The sequence below is a fragment of the Muntiacus reevesi genome, chromosome 9 (genome assembly GCF_963930625.1).
Source record: "Muntiacus reevesi chromosome 9, mMunRee1.1, whole genome shotgun sequence".
NCBI classification, from domain to species: Eukaryota; Metazoa; Chordata; class Mammalia; order Artiodactyla; family Cervidae; genus Muntiacus; species Muntiacus reevesi.
In genome coordinates this window covers 53,845,843-53,862,736 of record NC_089257.1, presented here as the reverse complement: position 1 = coordinate 53,862,736, position 16,894 = coordinate 53,845,843, and the positions used below count along the sequence as shown (strand labels likewise).

The 16,894-nt window shown below is 43.7% G+C and overlaps 1 protein-coding gene across 2 annotated transcripts in view; it reads left to right on the top strand.

The window, feature by feature from the left end:
- Nucleotides 1-14,125: 14,125 nt before the first annotated feature.
- RRAS2 (RAS related 2) overlaps nt 14,126-16,894 on the top strand; it is a 79,245-nt gene continuing 76,476 nt past the window's right edge. For both annotated transcript variants that reach the window (XR_010664417.1, XM_065944965.1), the window contains exon 1: nt 14,126-14,527. Coding sequence is in view for 1 of the 2 variants with exons in the window: in XM_065944965.1 (XP_065801037.1) it covers nt 14,420-14,527 (108 nt within the window). In the remaining variant the exon portion in view is untranslated. The remainder of the gene's footprint in view (nt 14,528-16,894) is intronic.

The window sequence follows — 16,894 nt, the reverse complement described above, 5'->3', positions numbered from 1 at the left end:
GGTCCTGGGTACATTGAAATTCCAGGATATGGACTGGGTTCAACTAGCAATGAACGAAAACTAGTTTCCTCTGTCTTTTGCTTCACAGTGTTATCAAATACTTGCCAATTGTGTAGGTGAAAAATGACACTAATAAAACAAAAGTTAGTGACTGTGTAGTTTTAATTTTCAGGTCCATTATAATCCACATTGATTTTTAAAATAATTTAAAACTTAGCATCTATCTAACACATCTCTAAATATAAAGGACCCTAACATGTTCCAGTAAGTCATCACACTGTCATCCTACCCTATAAATAGGTGCTATAGTTATTCTTGTTTTAAAACAATAAAGAGATGAGTAAAGAGGTTTAGTGGCCTGCCCTAAACTACTCAGTTTGTCAGTGGTGGAGATGGGATTTCATGTTAGATTTTCTTGCTGGAAAAGCTTTTCTAAATGGGATAAAACAAACCAGCTACTCAACCTCTCAGTTTTTTGATCTGTGGACTTCCCTAGTGGCTCAGACAGATAAGAATCTGCCTGTGATGCAGAAGACCCAGGTTCGATTCCTGGGTTGAGAAAGTCCCCTGAGGAAGGAAATGGCAACCGACTCCAGTATTCTTGCCTGGAAAATTTCATGGACAGAGGAGCCTGGCAGGCTACAGTCCATGGGGTCACAAAAAGTCGGACACAACTTGAGCAACTAAAACTCACTTCTTTAAAAAAAAAAAACAAACAAAAAAAAACCTCACTTCTTGATCTGTAAATCAAAAAGTTGTGAACATCTATTGTTTGAGTCTTTTCAGCATCCATTCTCCATTCTTTGGATAGCATCAATATTATCACCTGGGAATTTGTCAGGATTGCCAATTCTTGGGTTTTATCCCAGATTTATTAAATCAGAAACTCTTGGGTTGGAGACCAGCAATCTTTTTTTTTTTAAACAAGCCCTCCAGGTGATTCTGATTCAGGCTGAAGTTTGAGAAACACTGGCTGGGAGGAAGGGAAATAAGTGGAATTCATCTTGCCAACACCAGGGCAAACCCTGCATAAGACTTGAGTCATACGGGGTAAACACAAGCTGAGAGGTACGAAGAGTGAAAGAATTCTGATGACACCGTTTGTGTCTCTCAATGTAGTCATCCTTAAAGTTAGAGCGACAGGTGTATCATTTCATTACATGAACCAATAAATTCTTTTAATTTCAGTTTGAGTTGGATTTCTGTCGCTGACAACCAAACAAGTCCTGACTGTCAAGGAATCATTTATTCCTCCTTGTATTTCCAAGTGGAGAGATTCTCTTTGAGGACTAGTTCTCAAAGTGTGGTCCCAAGATAAGCAACATCACTATCACCAGGGAAGTTGGTTAAAAATAAGATATCAGACCCTACAGGAGACTCAGTGAATCAGGGTTCTGGGGGTGGAGCCCCCAAATCTGTGTTTTAATGAGCCCTGCAGGTGATTCTGATGCCCACTGAAATTTGAAAATAAGCAGATTAAGGCTCCTAGCCTCTCTCCTCATCCCTTATTCATTCTTCTCCATGAAAAAGGTATGACTTCTACTTAACTATCTACTTGAATTTGGAAGAATGATCTAGGCATGCTCAGTTTAATTCCTCCCTTTGTTTCCTTTGCAAGCCAGCCTAACTAAAGAGGGCAGTTACTCTATGTTCCCTGTACATGCTATGAGTTTTATGGAGGCAGAACCCCATTAGATGAGGCCTGTAGTTTTTCTAGCCCTGCCTGTAACTCACTGGTACATTTATTCTGGGAACTGTGTAAGCAAGCCTATTTGGCCTCATGACTAAGCCATATCCTCCAGTCTATGTCTTATCAGTAGTAAAGCTGACCTTTGGATCTCCCTCTGTTGGTTTTCTGTGTCCTACTTCTCAATTGGTTCAAAACTTGGGTGGGGAAGTGGGCTGTTATTTATTGGGTCCCCTAGTGCCCCAACGCTGAGTAATATAGAAGGCAGAGTAGATCTGTCAAGCCCCTTTCCTCCCTAGCACTTAGGACACCGTGTCTCACACTGTCACTCCAGGGCTCCTGAGTTTTCCAAAAAGAAAACCTTGTTTGTTCTGACCAGCGCACTGGTGTTGTAGTTGCAGGAGACAGAAGTATCCCATGCCTATTGGGGAATAGGAGAGACGATTGCAATCACAAAGCATTTCCTTTCAGGTCTCTCCTGAAACTGTAATTCTGTAGGGGCGGGAAACAAAAAACTTCGTAGGAGCTGTCTGTTGTTGTTGTTCAATCACTGAGTTGTGTCCAACTCTTTGCAGCCCCATGGTCTGTAGCCCACCAGGCTCCTCTGTTCATGGATTTTCCAGGCAAGAATACCAGAGTAAGGGTTGCCATTTCCTCCTCCGAGGAATCTTCCAAGCCCAGAGGTCAAACCCAGGTCTCCTGCATTGGCAGGCGTATTCTTTACCACTGAGCCACCGGAGAAGCGCAGGAACTGTCCACCTTGCCTGATTAGCAGGTTCTACCAGCTGTCTAACCTAAATTCGTATAGCTGCATTTGAAGTTGTGTCCTCCTGTTCTGGAGGGTAGATATGTCTTGTTGTTTAGTCGCTAAGTTTTGTCTGACTCTTTTTGTAATCCCATGGACTGTAGCCCACCAGGCTCCTCTGTCCATGGGATTTTCCAGGCAAGAATACTGGAGTGGGTTGCCATTTCCTTCTCCAGGGATCTTCCCAACCCAGGAATTGAACCTGTATCTCCTGCATTGGCAGGCAGATTCTTACTGAGCCACCTGGGAAGTCTGTGCCCCGCCCCGCCCCCCATAAAAAAAAAAGTTCAACCCGCTGCGTTTGCCAGAAATGTCTTAGGTTGTTCAAAAGAAGAGAGAACTCTCTTTCACTCTTTGGTCTTTCATGAATTCTTTACCAATCTTTAAAACAGCCATAGTCTCTGTTCTGGTAAGGTGTGTGGGTGAAAGAGAAAGCTGTTTGGAGCCCTATAAACCAGACCTGGGTGCTAAGGGAGCTCAGTTTTCAGGGCTCAGTCTCTATTGAGGATCAGGCATGCTTCTCTTTGGAAAGCTGCTGCAGGGAAGAAAGAGAAAGCAGCCATCACAGTTCAACCTGAATGATGGAGGATCACGTAGTATTTTTCTATATTTTGACCCTGATTCTCAGTCTTCCTAGAATAGTTAATTCTCCCAGATTATCTAACTACCACTTATTTTAACATTGTTCAATCACATATATACAACTATTTTACAGAGTTAGATCCTATATGAACAATTTTGGCTGCTGCTTTGCCCATATTATTAAAGATTGTTCATAAATATAATATATTTTTATTGTCTAAAAAGAAATAAAGATTGGACTCCATTAAAATAAAAAACTTGGGCATCAAACAGTGAAAAGCCATAGAAAATGTATTTGAAAATGAAATATCTGATAAAGGTTTGATATCCAGAATATAGAAAGCACTTCTAAGACTGAACAACAAAAGAGCAAACAACCTAGTTTAAAAATTGGCACTGACTCAAACAGATACTTCTCCAAAGAATATACACAAATGGCAAGTAAACATATGAAAATCTGCTCAATATCATTAGTCATTTTTTGCTTTTTAGTTGCTCATTTGTGTCTGACTCTTTTGCGACCCCTTGGACTAGCTCACCAAGTTCTCCTGTCCGTGGACTTTCCCAGGCAGGAAAACTGGAGTGTGTTGCCTTTTCCTTCTCCAGGGAATATTCCTGACCCAGGGATTGAACTCACCTCTCCAGCATTGCAATCATATTCTTTACCACTGAGCCACCAGGGAAACCCCATTAGTCATTAGGGAAATGCAAACCAAAACTACAATGAGATACCGCTTCATACCTCCGAGGGTGGTTATTATTTAAAAAAAAGAAAGAAAGAAAGAAATAGCAAATGTTGATGAAGATGTGGAGAAATTGGAACTCTCACATTGCTGGTGGAAATGTAAAATGGTGTAGCTGCTATGGAAAACACTTTGGCAGTTCCTCAAAAAGTTAGACATAAAATTACCATTTGATCCAGCAATTCCATTCCTAGGCATATACCCAAAAGACTTAAAAACAGGAACTCAGGTATTTGTACATAAATGTTCATAGTGGCATTATTCTTAATAGCCAAAAACTGGAAACAAGACAGAAGTTCATCAACAGAGATGAATGGATAAACAAACAGTAGAATATTCACCCAATAGGATACTATTTAGCCCTAAAAAAGGAATGAAGCATAAATATGTCCTACAATAGGCAGGAACCTTGAAACATTAAAAATGAAATAAACCAGACACTGAAGGACAAATGTTGTTTGATTACACTTCTATGAAATATTTAAAATAGGAAAATTCATACAGACAGAAAGATTAGAGGTTATCAGGGGCTGGGGATAGGAGAGAAAGGGAAATTGCAAAACAAAACAAAACAAAAGATAAAAGATACAGAAAAATGAAAAGTGGAAAATAACCTAGGATAACTGAATATCCTGATGTTCTTTTTGAAAAATTTATTCATAATGATTAAGTACAAAACTTTGGAGTTCAGACCTTATGGGTTTAGACAGGAGCACCCTGCCATTAAGTAGCTATGTGACACCTCTGTGCCAAAGCTTTTTTTAAAAATACAAACAATAATAGAACCTAATTTAGTTAGTTGATTTGTGGATGAAACTGGATAATATGTTTTGGGTGAGTAGCACAGTGTCAGGCTCATGGTAAACGCTCAGTAATTGGTAGCTTATGGAATTATATATACTGATTTGTATCCTACTCTTCATTTTCCTATTTAAATAAAAATTATTTTTAATGGCTACATAGTACTCTATACTATTCTATTCTATATTCTATACTATAGTTATAGCATTATTTATTTAAGTCCCTGTTGTTGAATATTTAGGTGGGTTTTGACTTTTTTACTATTTAAAAAAAATGCGAGAGCGGACACCCTTGCTTGATTCTTCCTGGCAGCCATGCCTGAGAAGAGTGGTGTGACTTTGGCCCCAGTTAGCCTTGTAGGCTCTTGTGTTCCCAAGGCAGTGCACTACATTGAGTCAGGTACCCAGGCTGGGTTCTGAGTTCTAGTCATGCTTCTGCTCTGGCTCTAGGTGATGGTGGTGAGGGCAGTTTTCTCTCTGGGCCTTTGCTTCCCCATCTGTGAAATGGGAGCACTAGAGGGATGCTTTTCCTGCTTTAAGGCTCTCTGATTCTCTGATGATCCTCCCCCAGCTCTGTTGTGGCCTTCCTTAGGGCTATGTGTGTACACGCTCCAGCCTGTGTTTCATTTTCTATTCTTAGGAAGGTGATCTTTAATCAAGGACTAGATTTGTGCGTCTGTCTCATCTCAGATGCATGCAGCTCCGGCTGGGTGCAGTCATCAGCCATTCATTCATATCAGAAGCAGGAGTCCATTAAGGAAGAAAGTGGATGGTGGCTCTTCCATCAGCCATGATGAGGATCGAATACTCTCTGATCTGGGGGTTTGTCCCTTTTTGGCCACCAGGCATGGTCTCTATCTGACTCAGCTGTAGATGAGGTCAGGGGAATCCTGGTTTCAGCACCTCCCTCTCCACTCCACCCCTAAATCCCTTCTCTGGGATGGGCCAGGAATGGTATTTCGGCAATGGTTGTTTTTGGAGATGATGAGTAACCAACATTCCAGCTGAAAGGGTCATTGTTTGTTCTGAAAAAAAGAGTGGACATGGATGAGTCTACTCCCCTCCAAGAGTTCCCAGTTGTGGTGGTGCTCAGAGTCCATTTGGGTTTTTAAATACACAAATTCACATTCTTGGTCTGCAAGTATTCTCTGTTTACCAAGTCTGGGGAGGAGTCTAGGTTCTTCATTTTAAGACACTACAGTGGACTCAAAGTGCATTCTAGATGGGGAACATTGGCATGTATAGTAGGATTTGCAAACTCTGACAGGTCACGAAGGCCAGGCAGGTAACATCCAACGGCTAGCGTGTGATCCAAGAGTGCTGATCACTCTGAAGAACAGGAACAAACCTTTCAAGGGCAGCCTGTACTTACCTTTAGTTATTGTCTTATGATAATACTGGCCCGATGTGGGTAGATAATCCATTTAGTTTTTTCAAGAAGAGTTAGAAATCTAGATTTGTTTGTTAAAAATTCTAAATTCAAATATCAGCAACCAATTCAAAAATTAAAAAACTTCTAATTGTGGGCCAAAACATATCTGACTCTGATTTAGCCACATCTGACTCTGAATCTGCCCAATGAAGTCTCTTGGCAACCTTTTAGCTAGACCATCACTCAACTTAAATCAGAAGAATACAATCAACAGCTCTCTTGATTGGCAGCATTACGTTGTCTCTGTGCTGTGAGGCTCTGCGGGATTCTGGATAACATCCAGCTTGGCATGGGGCGAAGTGCTCTGAGCATAGCAGTCAGGAGACATATATTCTGCTAACAACTTGCTAGGTGACACTGGGAAGAAATTCTTTCCCTATTCACAGGACTTCTGGTAAGTTAAGGGGGATGATCTCTAAGTGTTCTTTCCAAGGTTCTGGGTCATTCTTCTAATGAAGATTTATGTACTTATCTATTGTCTTCTAGCTACACGAGAAAGAAATTTCTTAGATTAAGATGAAAAGTCATCTTTAATTGGCATGAATGACAACTAGTTCTTTCTCTGCCAAATATCAATACAATACCAGTGATTTGTTTTTGCAGGGGAATTTCTTTTTGCTGTAGGCTGTTGGGATATTTTCTGAGAGCAAGAAAGCACTTTGGAACAGAAGGTTTATGTGGAGTGAGCATGTGGGCTTCTTGCTTGCTGAACACTTGACTCTGAGTTAAATTTTTTTAAAGAAATAAAGGTATAGCATTGATAGGAGGAATATTTTGAAGTAAAAAGACATTTCCTTAGTAGCTCAAAGGAAATCCTGCAATTGAATCTTTTATCCTCACAGCTTTGAGATTTAATTCATATACCATAAAATTCCCTTTAAGAAGAATACAATTCAATGGTTTTTAGTGTATTTACAGAATTGTGCAACCATCACAGCTATCTAATTCCAGAATATTTTCATATCTCAAAAAAGAAACCCCATACCCCATATTAGTCACAGAGAATTTCCCCCTCAGTCCTGGCAACTACTAATCTACTTTCTGTCTCTCTAGATTTTCCTATCCTGGACCTTTCATATGTATGGAATAACATAATATGTGGTCTTTCATGACTGCCTTCTTTCACTTAACGTGATTTTCAAGATTTATCTATGTCGTAGCATGTATCAGTACTTCATTCCTTTTTATTGCCAAATAATATTCCATTGTATGAATGCCCTACATTTGTTTTATCCGTTCATCAGTTGATGGATAATTTATTCTACTTTTTGGCTATTATAAATAATCTGCTATAACCGTATATTATAGGTTTTTATACTGAGATGTTTTAATTTATCTTGGGCATATAACTTAAGGGTGGAACTTCTGGGCTGTATGGTAACTCTGTGTTTAACTTTTTGAGAAAACACCAGATTGTTTTCCAAAGCAGCAGCAGCATTTAACTTTCCAACCAGCAGTGTATGAGGGATTCAGTTCCTCTATATCCCTGTCAGGATTTGTTATTATTTTTTTTTTATTATAGTTATCCTAGTGGTGTTAAGTGGTACCTCATTATAATTTTGATTCTGTAGTTGAATCTGTTCTTGATTGACCTGACCTAGGTTATACATCCATCTATCAGCTAATTACTGTGGCCAGTGGAGGTTGATAATCTTAAATGAATTAGGGTAAATCCCTGCAGGTGGGAGTCAGTCACTCCCAAACTACCTAAGGAAAATTAGGAGACACTATGTGAAAGGAAGGAGAAATGGATGCCTGGAAGGCAACAAATACATGGTTCTCCAGGATGGGTTTGCTTGATTGCTTTCAGTGTTGAAATTATGCTGTACCCAGGGATTGTGGTATAGAATAGGAAGGAAAGAAAATCTTGGTCAGGACTCAGGCAGAGAAGCAGCTCAACAAATAAGCACTGAAATAGATCCTACTGAAAATAAGTTTCTCCCTGAAAACTGTAGTTACTGGACACACATGTGCACACCAGCTTGTATTCATTACCACTTTATCCTCTTTTTCTTTTATTGGTCAAACTATTTTCAGGCCCAGACCCCCCTGAGTGCTCCTTTGCCAGATGCAGAGTCATAAAATACTAAGGAATTCGTTACAATTACTTTAGGATCAACACCTGATTCCCCCAGTCTAAACTGTTGCAAATGGCATAGCTATGCTTTGGCTTCCCAGGTGGTGCAGTGCTAAAGAATCCTCCAGCAAATTCAGAAGATGCAAGAGACATGGGTTTGCTCCCTGGGTCAGGAAGACCCTTTGGCATAGGAAAAGGCAACCCACTCTAGTATTCTCACCTGGAAAACTCCATGGACAGAGGAGCCTGGTGTGTTACAGGCCATGAGGTCAAAAAGAGTTGGATTTGACTGAGTCCACCACCCCCTACACACGTACCTACACAGACACATAGCTATGTCGTTGTTTTTTGCTTTCTTTGGGCTGTGCTGTGTGGCATGTGGGATCTTGGTTCCCCAACCAGGTATTGAACCCATGTACCCTGCATTGGATGAGTGGGGTCTTAATCACTGGACCACCAGGGAAGTCCCTACATGCTTTTCTTTTCTTTTTTCCTTAGGGATTAATTTTCTTTCTTTTGGATATTTTTGAGATTTGATAAGCTTTTCTGATTATCATGTCTTCTTGAAAGGAAAGATTTTGGATTGTATGTTAGGAGGGAAGGAAAGCTGCATAAAGAGGACTCATTCATTATCTTTTTGATCCTGAAAGATTATAGAAAATTTCAGGGCTAGAGAGACACTGAGAGAAGCATCAGTTCAGTTCAGTTCAGTCGCTCAGTCATGTCCGACTCTTTGTGACCCCATGAATCGCAGCACGCCAGGCCTCCCTGTCCATCACCCACTCCCGGAGTTTACTTAAACTCATGTGTATTGAGTCGGTGATGCCATCCAGCCATCTCATCCTCTGTCATCCCCTTCTCCTCCTGCCCCCAATCCCTCCCAGCATCAGGGTCTTTTCCAATGAGTCAACTCTTCACATGAGGTGGCCAAAGTATTGGAGTTTCAGCTTCAGCATCAGTCCTTCCAATGAACACCCAGGATACCTAGCCTTTTTTCAGCATTTCCTTGACATGGGTTCTTCTTTCTTTTCTTTTTCCTTTTTTTCTTTCTTTTACATTGCTAATACTGTCTGCTGTGTAAAAAATCTCCCTCCTCTGGAGAAAAGGGGTGCCTAGATTTCCTGGTGGCTCAGACAGTAAAGCGTCTGCCCACAATGCTGGAGACCCGGTTCAATCCCCGGGTCGGAAAGATCCCCTGGAGAAGGAAATGGCAACCCACTCCAGTACTCTTGACTAGAAAATTCCATGGATGGAGGAGCCTGGTGGGCTACAGTCCATGGGGTCGCAAAGAGTGGGACATGACTGAGCGACTTCACTTTCAAGACAACCATTGTATAGCACTAACAAAGTTAAGGAGATTTGACAACTAAATGTAATGCCTGATCCTAGACTGGATTCTGTACTAGAAGGGAAAAACTGCTCTAAAGCACATTATTGAATTAACTGACAAAACTGGAGTATATATGGTAGACAAAAGTATTCATACCAATGCTAGATTTACTAATGTTGATATGTACTGTGGTTATCTGAGAGAATATCCTTGTTCTTGGGAGGCACACACTGAAGCACTTAGGGGTAAAGGGCCATAATGCCTGTAACCTATCCTTAAAGAGTTCAAAAATTCATTTAAATGTAAGAATTATATACACACACACATACATTTATCATAAAATATTTTATTTTTTGCTGTGCTGGGTTTTTGTTCCAACATTCAGGCTTTCTTTGTTTGCAGCGAGTGGGGACAACTCTCTAGTTACAGTACCCAGGCTTTTCACTGAGATGACTTCTCTTGTTGCAGAGCATGGACTCTAGAGCATGGGCTTCATAGTTGTGGTGCATGGGCTTAGTTCCCCTGAGGCATGTGGAATCCTCCTGGACCAGGTATTAAACCTATGTCCCCCGCACTGGCAAGCGGATTCTTAACCACTGGACTACCAGGGAAGTCCTGTCATAATTAATATAAATAACTATATCATATATATAGATATGATATAGTTATATAGAGAAAAGCAGAGATAGACAGGGGAGAATGATGAAGTGGGATAAAATGCTCACATAGTTGAATCTGGGTAACAGCGTATGGGTGTTCTTTATACTTTATAGACTGAGTAAGTGAGAGTTGCTCAGTTGTGTCTGAATTTTTGCTACCCCATGGACTCTACAGTCCATGGAATTTTCCAGGCCAGAATACTGGAGTGGGTAACCTTTCCATTCTCCAGGAGATCTTCCCAACCCAGGGATCGAACTCAGGTCTCCTGCATTGCAGGCACATTCTTTACCAGCTGAGCCACGAGGGAAGCTCGTATTTATAGACTCAAATTATTCCCAAATAAAAAGTTAAAAAACCACAACCAGTTTACTGATTTGTTTTGCACATACTTTTGTAGGTCAGGAAGGGCTGACCTGGGTAGCTCTTTTTTTAAAAGAATGTATTTATTATTGCAGGGTCGTAGTTGCTGCTCAGTCTTTAGTTGCAGCAGGCGGGGCTACTCTCTAGTTGCAATGTGCAAGTTTCTCATTGCTGAGGCTTCTCTTGTTGCGGGGCACTGGTTCTAGGGTGCACAGGCTTCAGTAGTTGCAGCTTCCAGGGCTCTAGAGCACCAGCTTAATAGCTGTGGTGCATGGGCTTAGTAGCTCCATGGCACGTGGAATCTTCCTGAATCAGGGATTGAACCCATGTCTCCTGCATTGGCAGGAGGATACTTTTACCACTGAGCCACCAGGAAAGCCACTGGGTAACTCTTGCTCGGGGTCTTTCATGCCTTTGGAGTCAGATATTAGTAGGGGAAGCAGTCACCTGAAGGCTGGAAAGAGCTGGGGTCTAAGGTATCTCACATGGCTGGCAGTTGATGCTGGTGGTCAACTTGGAGCTCAGTTCAGTTCAGTCACTCAGTTGTGTCCGACTCTTTGTGACTCCATGGACTGCAGCATGCCAGGCCTCCCTGTCCATCACCAACTCCCAGAGCTTGCTCAAACTCAGTGTCCATCGAGTCACTGATGCCATCCAACCATCTCATCCTCTGTCGTCCCCCTTCTCCTGCCTTCAATCTTTCCCAGCCTCAGGGTCTTTTCCAATGAGTCAGCTCTTCACATCAGGTGGCCAAACTGTTGGAGCTTCAGTATCAGTCCTTCCAATGAATATTCAGGACTGATTTCCTTGAGGATTGACTGGTTTGATTTCCTTTCAGTCCAAGGGACTCTCAAGAGTCTTCTCCAACACCACAGTTCAAAAGCATCAATTCTGTGGCACACAGCCTTCTTTATGGTCCAACTCTCACATTCATACATGACTACTGGAAAAACCATAGCTTTGACTAGATGGACCTTTGTTAGCAAAGTAATGTCTCTAATTTTTAATATGCTGTCTAGGTTGGTTATAACTTTTCTTCCAAGGAGCAAGCATCTTTTAATTTCATGGATGCAGTTACCATCTGCAGTGATTTTGGAGCCCAAGAAAATAAAGTCTGTCACTGTTTCCATTGTTTCCCCATCTATTTGCCATGAAGTGATGGGACCAGATGCCATGATCTTAGTTTTTTGAATGTTGAGTTTTAAGCCAACTTTTTCACTTTCCTCTTTCACTTTCATCAAGAGACTCTCTAGCTCTTCTTCACTTTCTGCCATAAGGGTGGTGTCATCTGTTTATTTGAGGTTATTGATATATGTCCTGGCAATCTTGATTCCAGCTTGTGCTTCTTCCAGCCTGGCATTTCACACAATGTACTCTGCATACAAGTTCAATAAGCAGGGTGACAATATACAGCCTTGACGTATAGTCTGTTGTTCCATGTCCGGTTCTAACTGTTGCTTTTTGACCTGCATACAGATTTCTCAGGAGGCAGGTAAGGTTGTCTGGTATTCCCATTTCTTTAAGAATTTTCCACAGTTTGTTGTGATCTACACTGTGAAAGGCTTTGGCGTAATCAATAAGGCAGAAGTAGATTTTTTGCTGGAATTCTCTTGCTTTTTCTATGATCCAACTGATGTTGGCAATTTAATCTCTGGTTCCTCTGCTTCTTCTAAATTCAGCTTGAACATCTGGAAGCTCATGGTTCTCATACTATTGAAGACTGGCTTGTAGTATTTTAAGCATTTCTTTGCTAGCATGTGAGATGAGTGCAATTGTGTGGTAGTTTGAACATTCTTTGGCATTGTCCTTCTTTGGGATTGGAATGAAAATTGACCTAGGACTGACTGAGCTAGGAATTCAGTTGGACTTTTGACTGGCATGTTTACATGTGGCCTCTCTAGCATGGCAGCCTCAGGGTAGCCAAACTTCACACATTACTTCTCCCAGAGTGAGAATCCCAAGAGAACAGGTGGAAGCCGAATGGCCTCTTCTGACCTAGACTTGGAAGTTATACAGCATTGTTTCTGCTGCATTCTACTGGTTCCAAGAGAGCCACTGAATTGTTTCTAAGAAGTTGAAGTCATGTTTCCAAACTGCCATAAATGCTTACTACATGCCAGGCACTGTTTTATGTGCTTTATGTATATTAACTCATTTGATTCTTACTAAAAAACACCTTGGGCTTCCCTTCTGGCTCAATTGGTAAAGAATCCGCCTGCAATGTGGGAGACCTGGGTTCGATCCCTGGGTTGGGAAGATCCCCTGAAGAAGGGAAAGGTTACCCACTCCAGTATTCTGACCTAGAGAATTCCACGGACTGTATAGTTCATGGGGTCATAAAGAGTTGGATGCGACTAAGAGACTCAATTCACGTCAAAAAGCACCTTAAGGTAGGTAATCCTACTGTCATTATTTTAGAGAAAACTGAGGTAGAGAAGTTCAGTAAGCTCCATTATTACACCATTAGTCAAAGGACTAGGATTTGAATCCAGTCTGGCCCTGGAGCCCATGGTCTTATCTACCAGCCTACACTGCGTTGGTATACAGCTGTGACTCCTACTACATTTGGTTAAACTGCTATACACATAGATAGATGGTGAAGGAAGGAAAGCCTGGTTTACTGCAGTCCAGGGTTGGAAAGAGTCGGACATGATTGAGCGGCTGAACAACACATAGATAAGCACCTTTCATTCACAAGCACACTTCCCCAACACAAGCAAAATCACGTGACACGGCTTACCTTCTCAGCTTGGACTTTTTCAGATGTGGCTTGCTTTCCCTGGAATACTTTTCTTCTGCTTACGTTATTTATGCTTCAGATCTTTTAGGAAGCCTTCCCGGACCACCCACTTGTGGAATGAGTGCTCCTCCTAGGGTCATACTATCCTTACATGCTTGACAACTTGCCTGTGGCCCTGGCTGTTTCCCCATTGGAGTCTTAGTTCCCTGAGGGCAGGGACGTTATTTTATTCATGAAGTGATTTGCAGCACTGAGCACAGTGCCTGGTGTGCAGTATGTAAAGAAGTATAATCTCTCACACTCATACCCCTCACATACAATTACCGCACATTTCCCACATATAAACACAGCCACTAAGGCAGATATATCATGTGCCACATTTACTCTTGTCTATGCGCCCTCAATGACAGTGATTCAGTCTCTGTGACATTCCTCACACCGCAAGCGTATCGCACACACACAATTATTGTGACAGCTCTCATCTTCAATCACTGTCATGTACTGTTTTCCATACAGTCACGGTCACCATCTGTACTCTTAAAACAGGATATTTACCCTCCTACAAACTGAGTTAAGATGACAACGGCTCTATTTTTCACACACGCCTTCACACACTTTATTTTTCATCCACACAATCCCTGACAATTCCTGACATACAGTTATGCTCACACACGGTCTGTCTTCTTCCAGCTCCCACACTCTCACACACACACTCCTCACTCGCACAGGCACACGCGCACACATCCCGCTCAGTCCAGGAACTGGAGGGGCACACCCGAGGGGGTCTGAGTCCTACACGCTCAACTCCCGAATCTCAGTCCGGGCCAGCGCGGCCCCGCCCCGCCCCGCCCCACCCCCTCATGCATATGCAGCACCTCGGCCCAGCGGCCCGGCCCCCAGACGGCCATTTGTAGCGGCGCTGGAGGCTGCCTTCGGCAGGCGCTGCGAAGTCGTGTGGAGGAGCGCGCCCCCAGGCCGCCGCAGCCCCTCGCGGTTGCGGTCCCCTCGCTTCTCCGCGCCTCGGGCGGGACCCGGCCAGCCCAGGCGCCGCGCTGCCGTCCTGACCGGCCCTCCAGCAGCTCCCGGCGCCCGGGACCCCCGCCCGGCCGCTCGCCCGCAGCCCGCCGGCCGCACACGTCCCCGGAGCCGGGCCTAAGGCAGGCGGCGGCTCGGCGTGGCCGGGCTGGGCTCGGCGGCGTCCCCATGGCCGCGGCCGGCTGGCGGGACGGCTCCGGCCAGGAGAAGTACCGGCTGGTGGTGGTCGGCGGAGGCGGCGTGGGCAAATCGGCGCTCACCATCCAGTTCATCCAGGTACCTGGAGCGGGCCTGCCCAGGGCGCCGGGGCGGCGGCGGCGGGCGGGGGCTCCCGCTACCTGTGGCGGGGCGGCCGCTGGGACCCCGCCCCGGAGGCGCCGCGCAGGCCGGGGGTGGGGGGCGCGGGGCGGCTCTGCCCTCCTGTTCTGCGGTCCGGGCGCCCAGCTCGGCGTCCCGGGAGTCGGGCTTCTCAGGAATGTGTCCAGGAGGGCGGAGCTGGCAGGGTGGGAAGCGCAGATCCACCTTATCGCTCCGGCCGCGGCCCGAGCTCTTAGGGAGAGGCAGCGCCGCCGCGCCGGGCTTCCTGCCGTGAGACCGGGGCGCGGGGCGTAGGGCGTGGGGCTGGAACCCCGCGCGCTGGGTTTCCAGCCGCCCGGGCCGCCTCCTGCACCGTGGGTGCGATCGCGGTGGCAACTTGGCTCCGCGTGGTCTCCGAGCTTCTCCGCGCACGCTGAGCCGGAGCTGCCCGCTTCAAGCGGTGTGTTTCTCTTTGTGTGTGTTTGTGCTTTTCTCTTAAGTAATCTCTTAGGTTATATGTCCGGGTGGGAGTGTGTGATAATACTCCAGGGAAATGGTGGCCTCGAGGAAGTTAAGAATGTTCTCTGATGGGGTGAGACCATTTCCTGGGAATTCCTGGTGCCTTCCTGCCTCTCGCCGCGCCAAGGTGAAGTTTAGGGTGGGCCAGGCTGGGAGATGACCAGCCTAGGCGTCGTGCGTTCTGTGTCAGTCCCAGCCACTGCCTCCCCCACCCCCAGCCCTCTGTGGGAGCTGGAGACGGAAAGTCGGCTTGTAAAGGAAAGGGAGGTCGAATTCTTGGTTCTTAGGATTTGCTTGTGGTAGGAGTTTTGAGTGATCTTTTTTGGGACTATTGAAGAGAGAAGCCCCGATATTTCTCTGCTATTGTCAACCTAAAAGGTGTGGCGTGTGCTGGGAGAGAATGAAGGTACCGCGTTGTAACAGGTAACAAAGATACATATCAAGAGCGTTGTGAAAATGCTTTGGTGAAATATACCTGTTTGACCCATTTGCTTTCAGTTGGCATACTTGAATAGCGTATTTCGACTCACTTAATGTATATAGTGACATTAAAATACAGAGTTCTGTAACATAAATGTGATTGTTACCTGTCCAGTTGACTAAATGAGCAATAATTGCTGTTATACCATTTCAAGGTATTAAAAACTGCTGCTGAAACCTTTGTATCCAGGAAGAGATGTTTATGTAATGAGCATTTACAGTATACTCGTTAGTGGGTTAAAAAAAATTCACACTGAGTAAGAGGTGAGATTGGCTTTAGTATAGGAAGCTGCAGAATCAGAGATGCTGCATGTTATTTCTCCTAGGGTCGGGAGATACTTTAAGTAACTGGCAAAGCAAAACAATTTATAGTTAACTTTTTTTGGGAGGTGTAGCTAGGGGGAGGTGGGAGATTGGCTAGGAGAGAGAATAATCCTGGGTTCCTGTATTAATAAATAGCATTACCTAAAAGATTTAAACCACAATATGTCTTTAACTTATGGGGGGGGTGGTAATCCATCTGTATTTGAATCTGTACATTAATTATTAAGATATTGGAACTTTTTGTTTTTGGAAATAGTATTAGAAACTATTAAAATATCAGCAATTTGTTTGCTTAATGATTTTCTAAATTCATTTGTTAAAGAAGCACTTCCTTTATGAATAGTGATGTACCTAGTTACTCTAGATGATTTAACAGAAGTAAAACAGGTGTGAGCTTTGAGTCATGCAGAGTTGAGTGCTAGATTTTGCTGTGTTGTTTATTTACTGGAAGAACATTGCCAATGTATTATTTAGCTTCTCTGAACCTCAATTTTCTTTTCAGTAAAACGAGTCTAATCACACATTCTTCATAATCCTTTAAATTATGGGAATATCCTTAGCTTTGTATCTAGCGTATAGTATGTGCTCTGTTAATGATGGCTCTTACAAGCTTATGTGTACACTTCTGTTAACACATTTAAATGCAAAAAGAGTTCCGAATTGAGGAAAAGTCAGATTGGGAAGGATTGATAAAAGGACTGTGTAGGCGTGATGGTGGAAAGAGAAGGCATGAGGGGGTCGGTCATATGCTAGTTTGGAGAGAGGAGGTAGGCAAGGAGGGGAGGGGGATTGGCCCGTTACTTGGGACCAGTGGAAGGGAGGAACATGGGCTCTGACTTTGAGAAGGCTTTCTGGAGAGGTAGAAGAAGCCAGACCTGGGTGGAGTCTCAGCTCTACCACTTGCTGCCTGTGTAATCTTAGGCAAATTACTTAACCTCTGGGTACGTTAGTTTTTTCCGTCTGTAAGTTGGGGAAATACAAAGTACACTTACAGTTCTGAAAATTAAAATCTGTCCAGGGCCT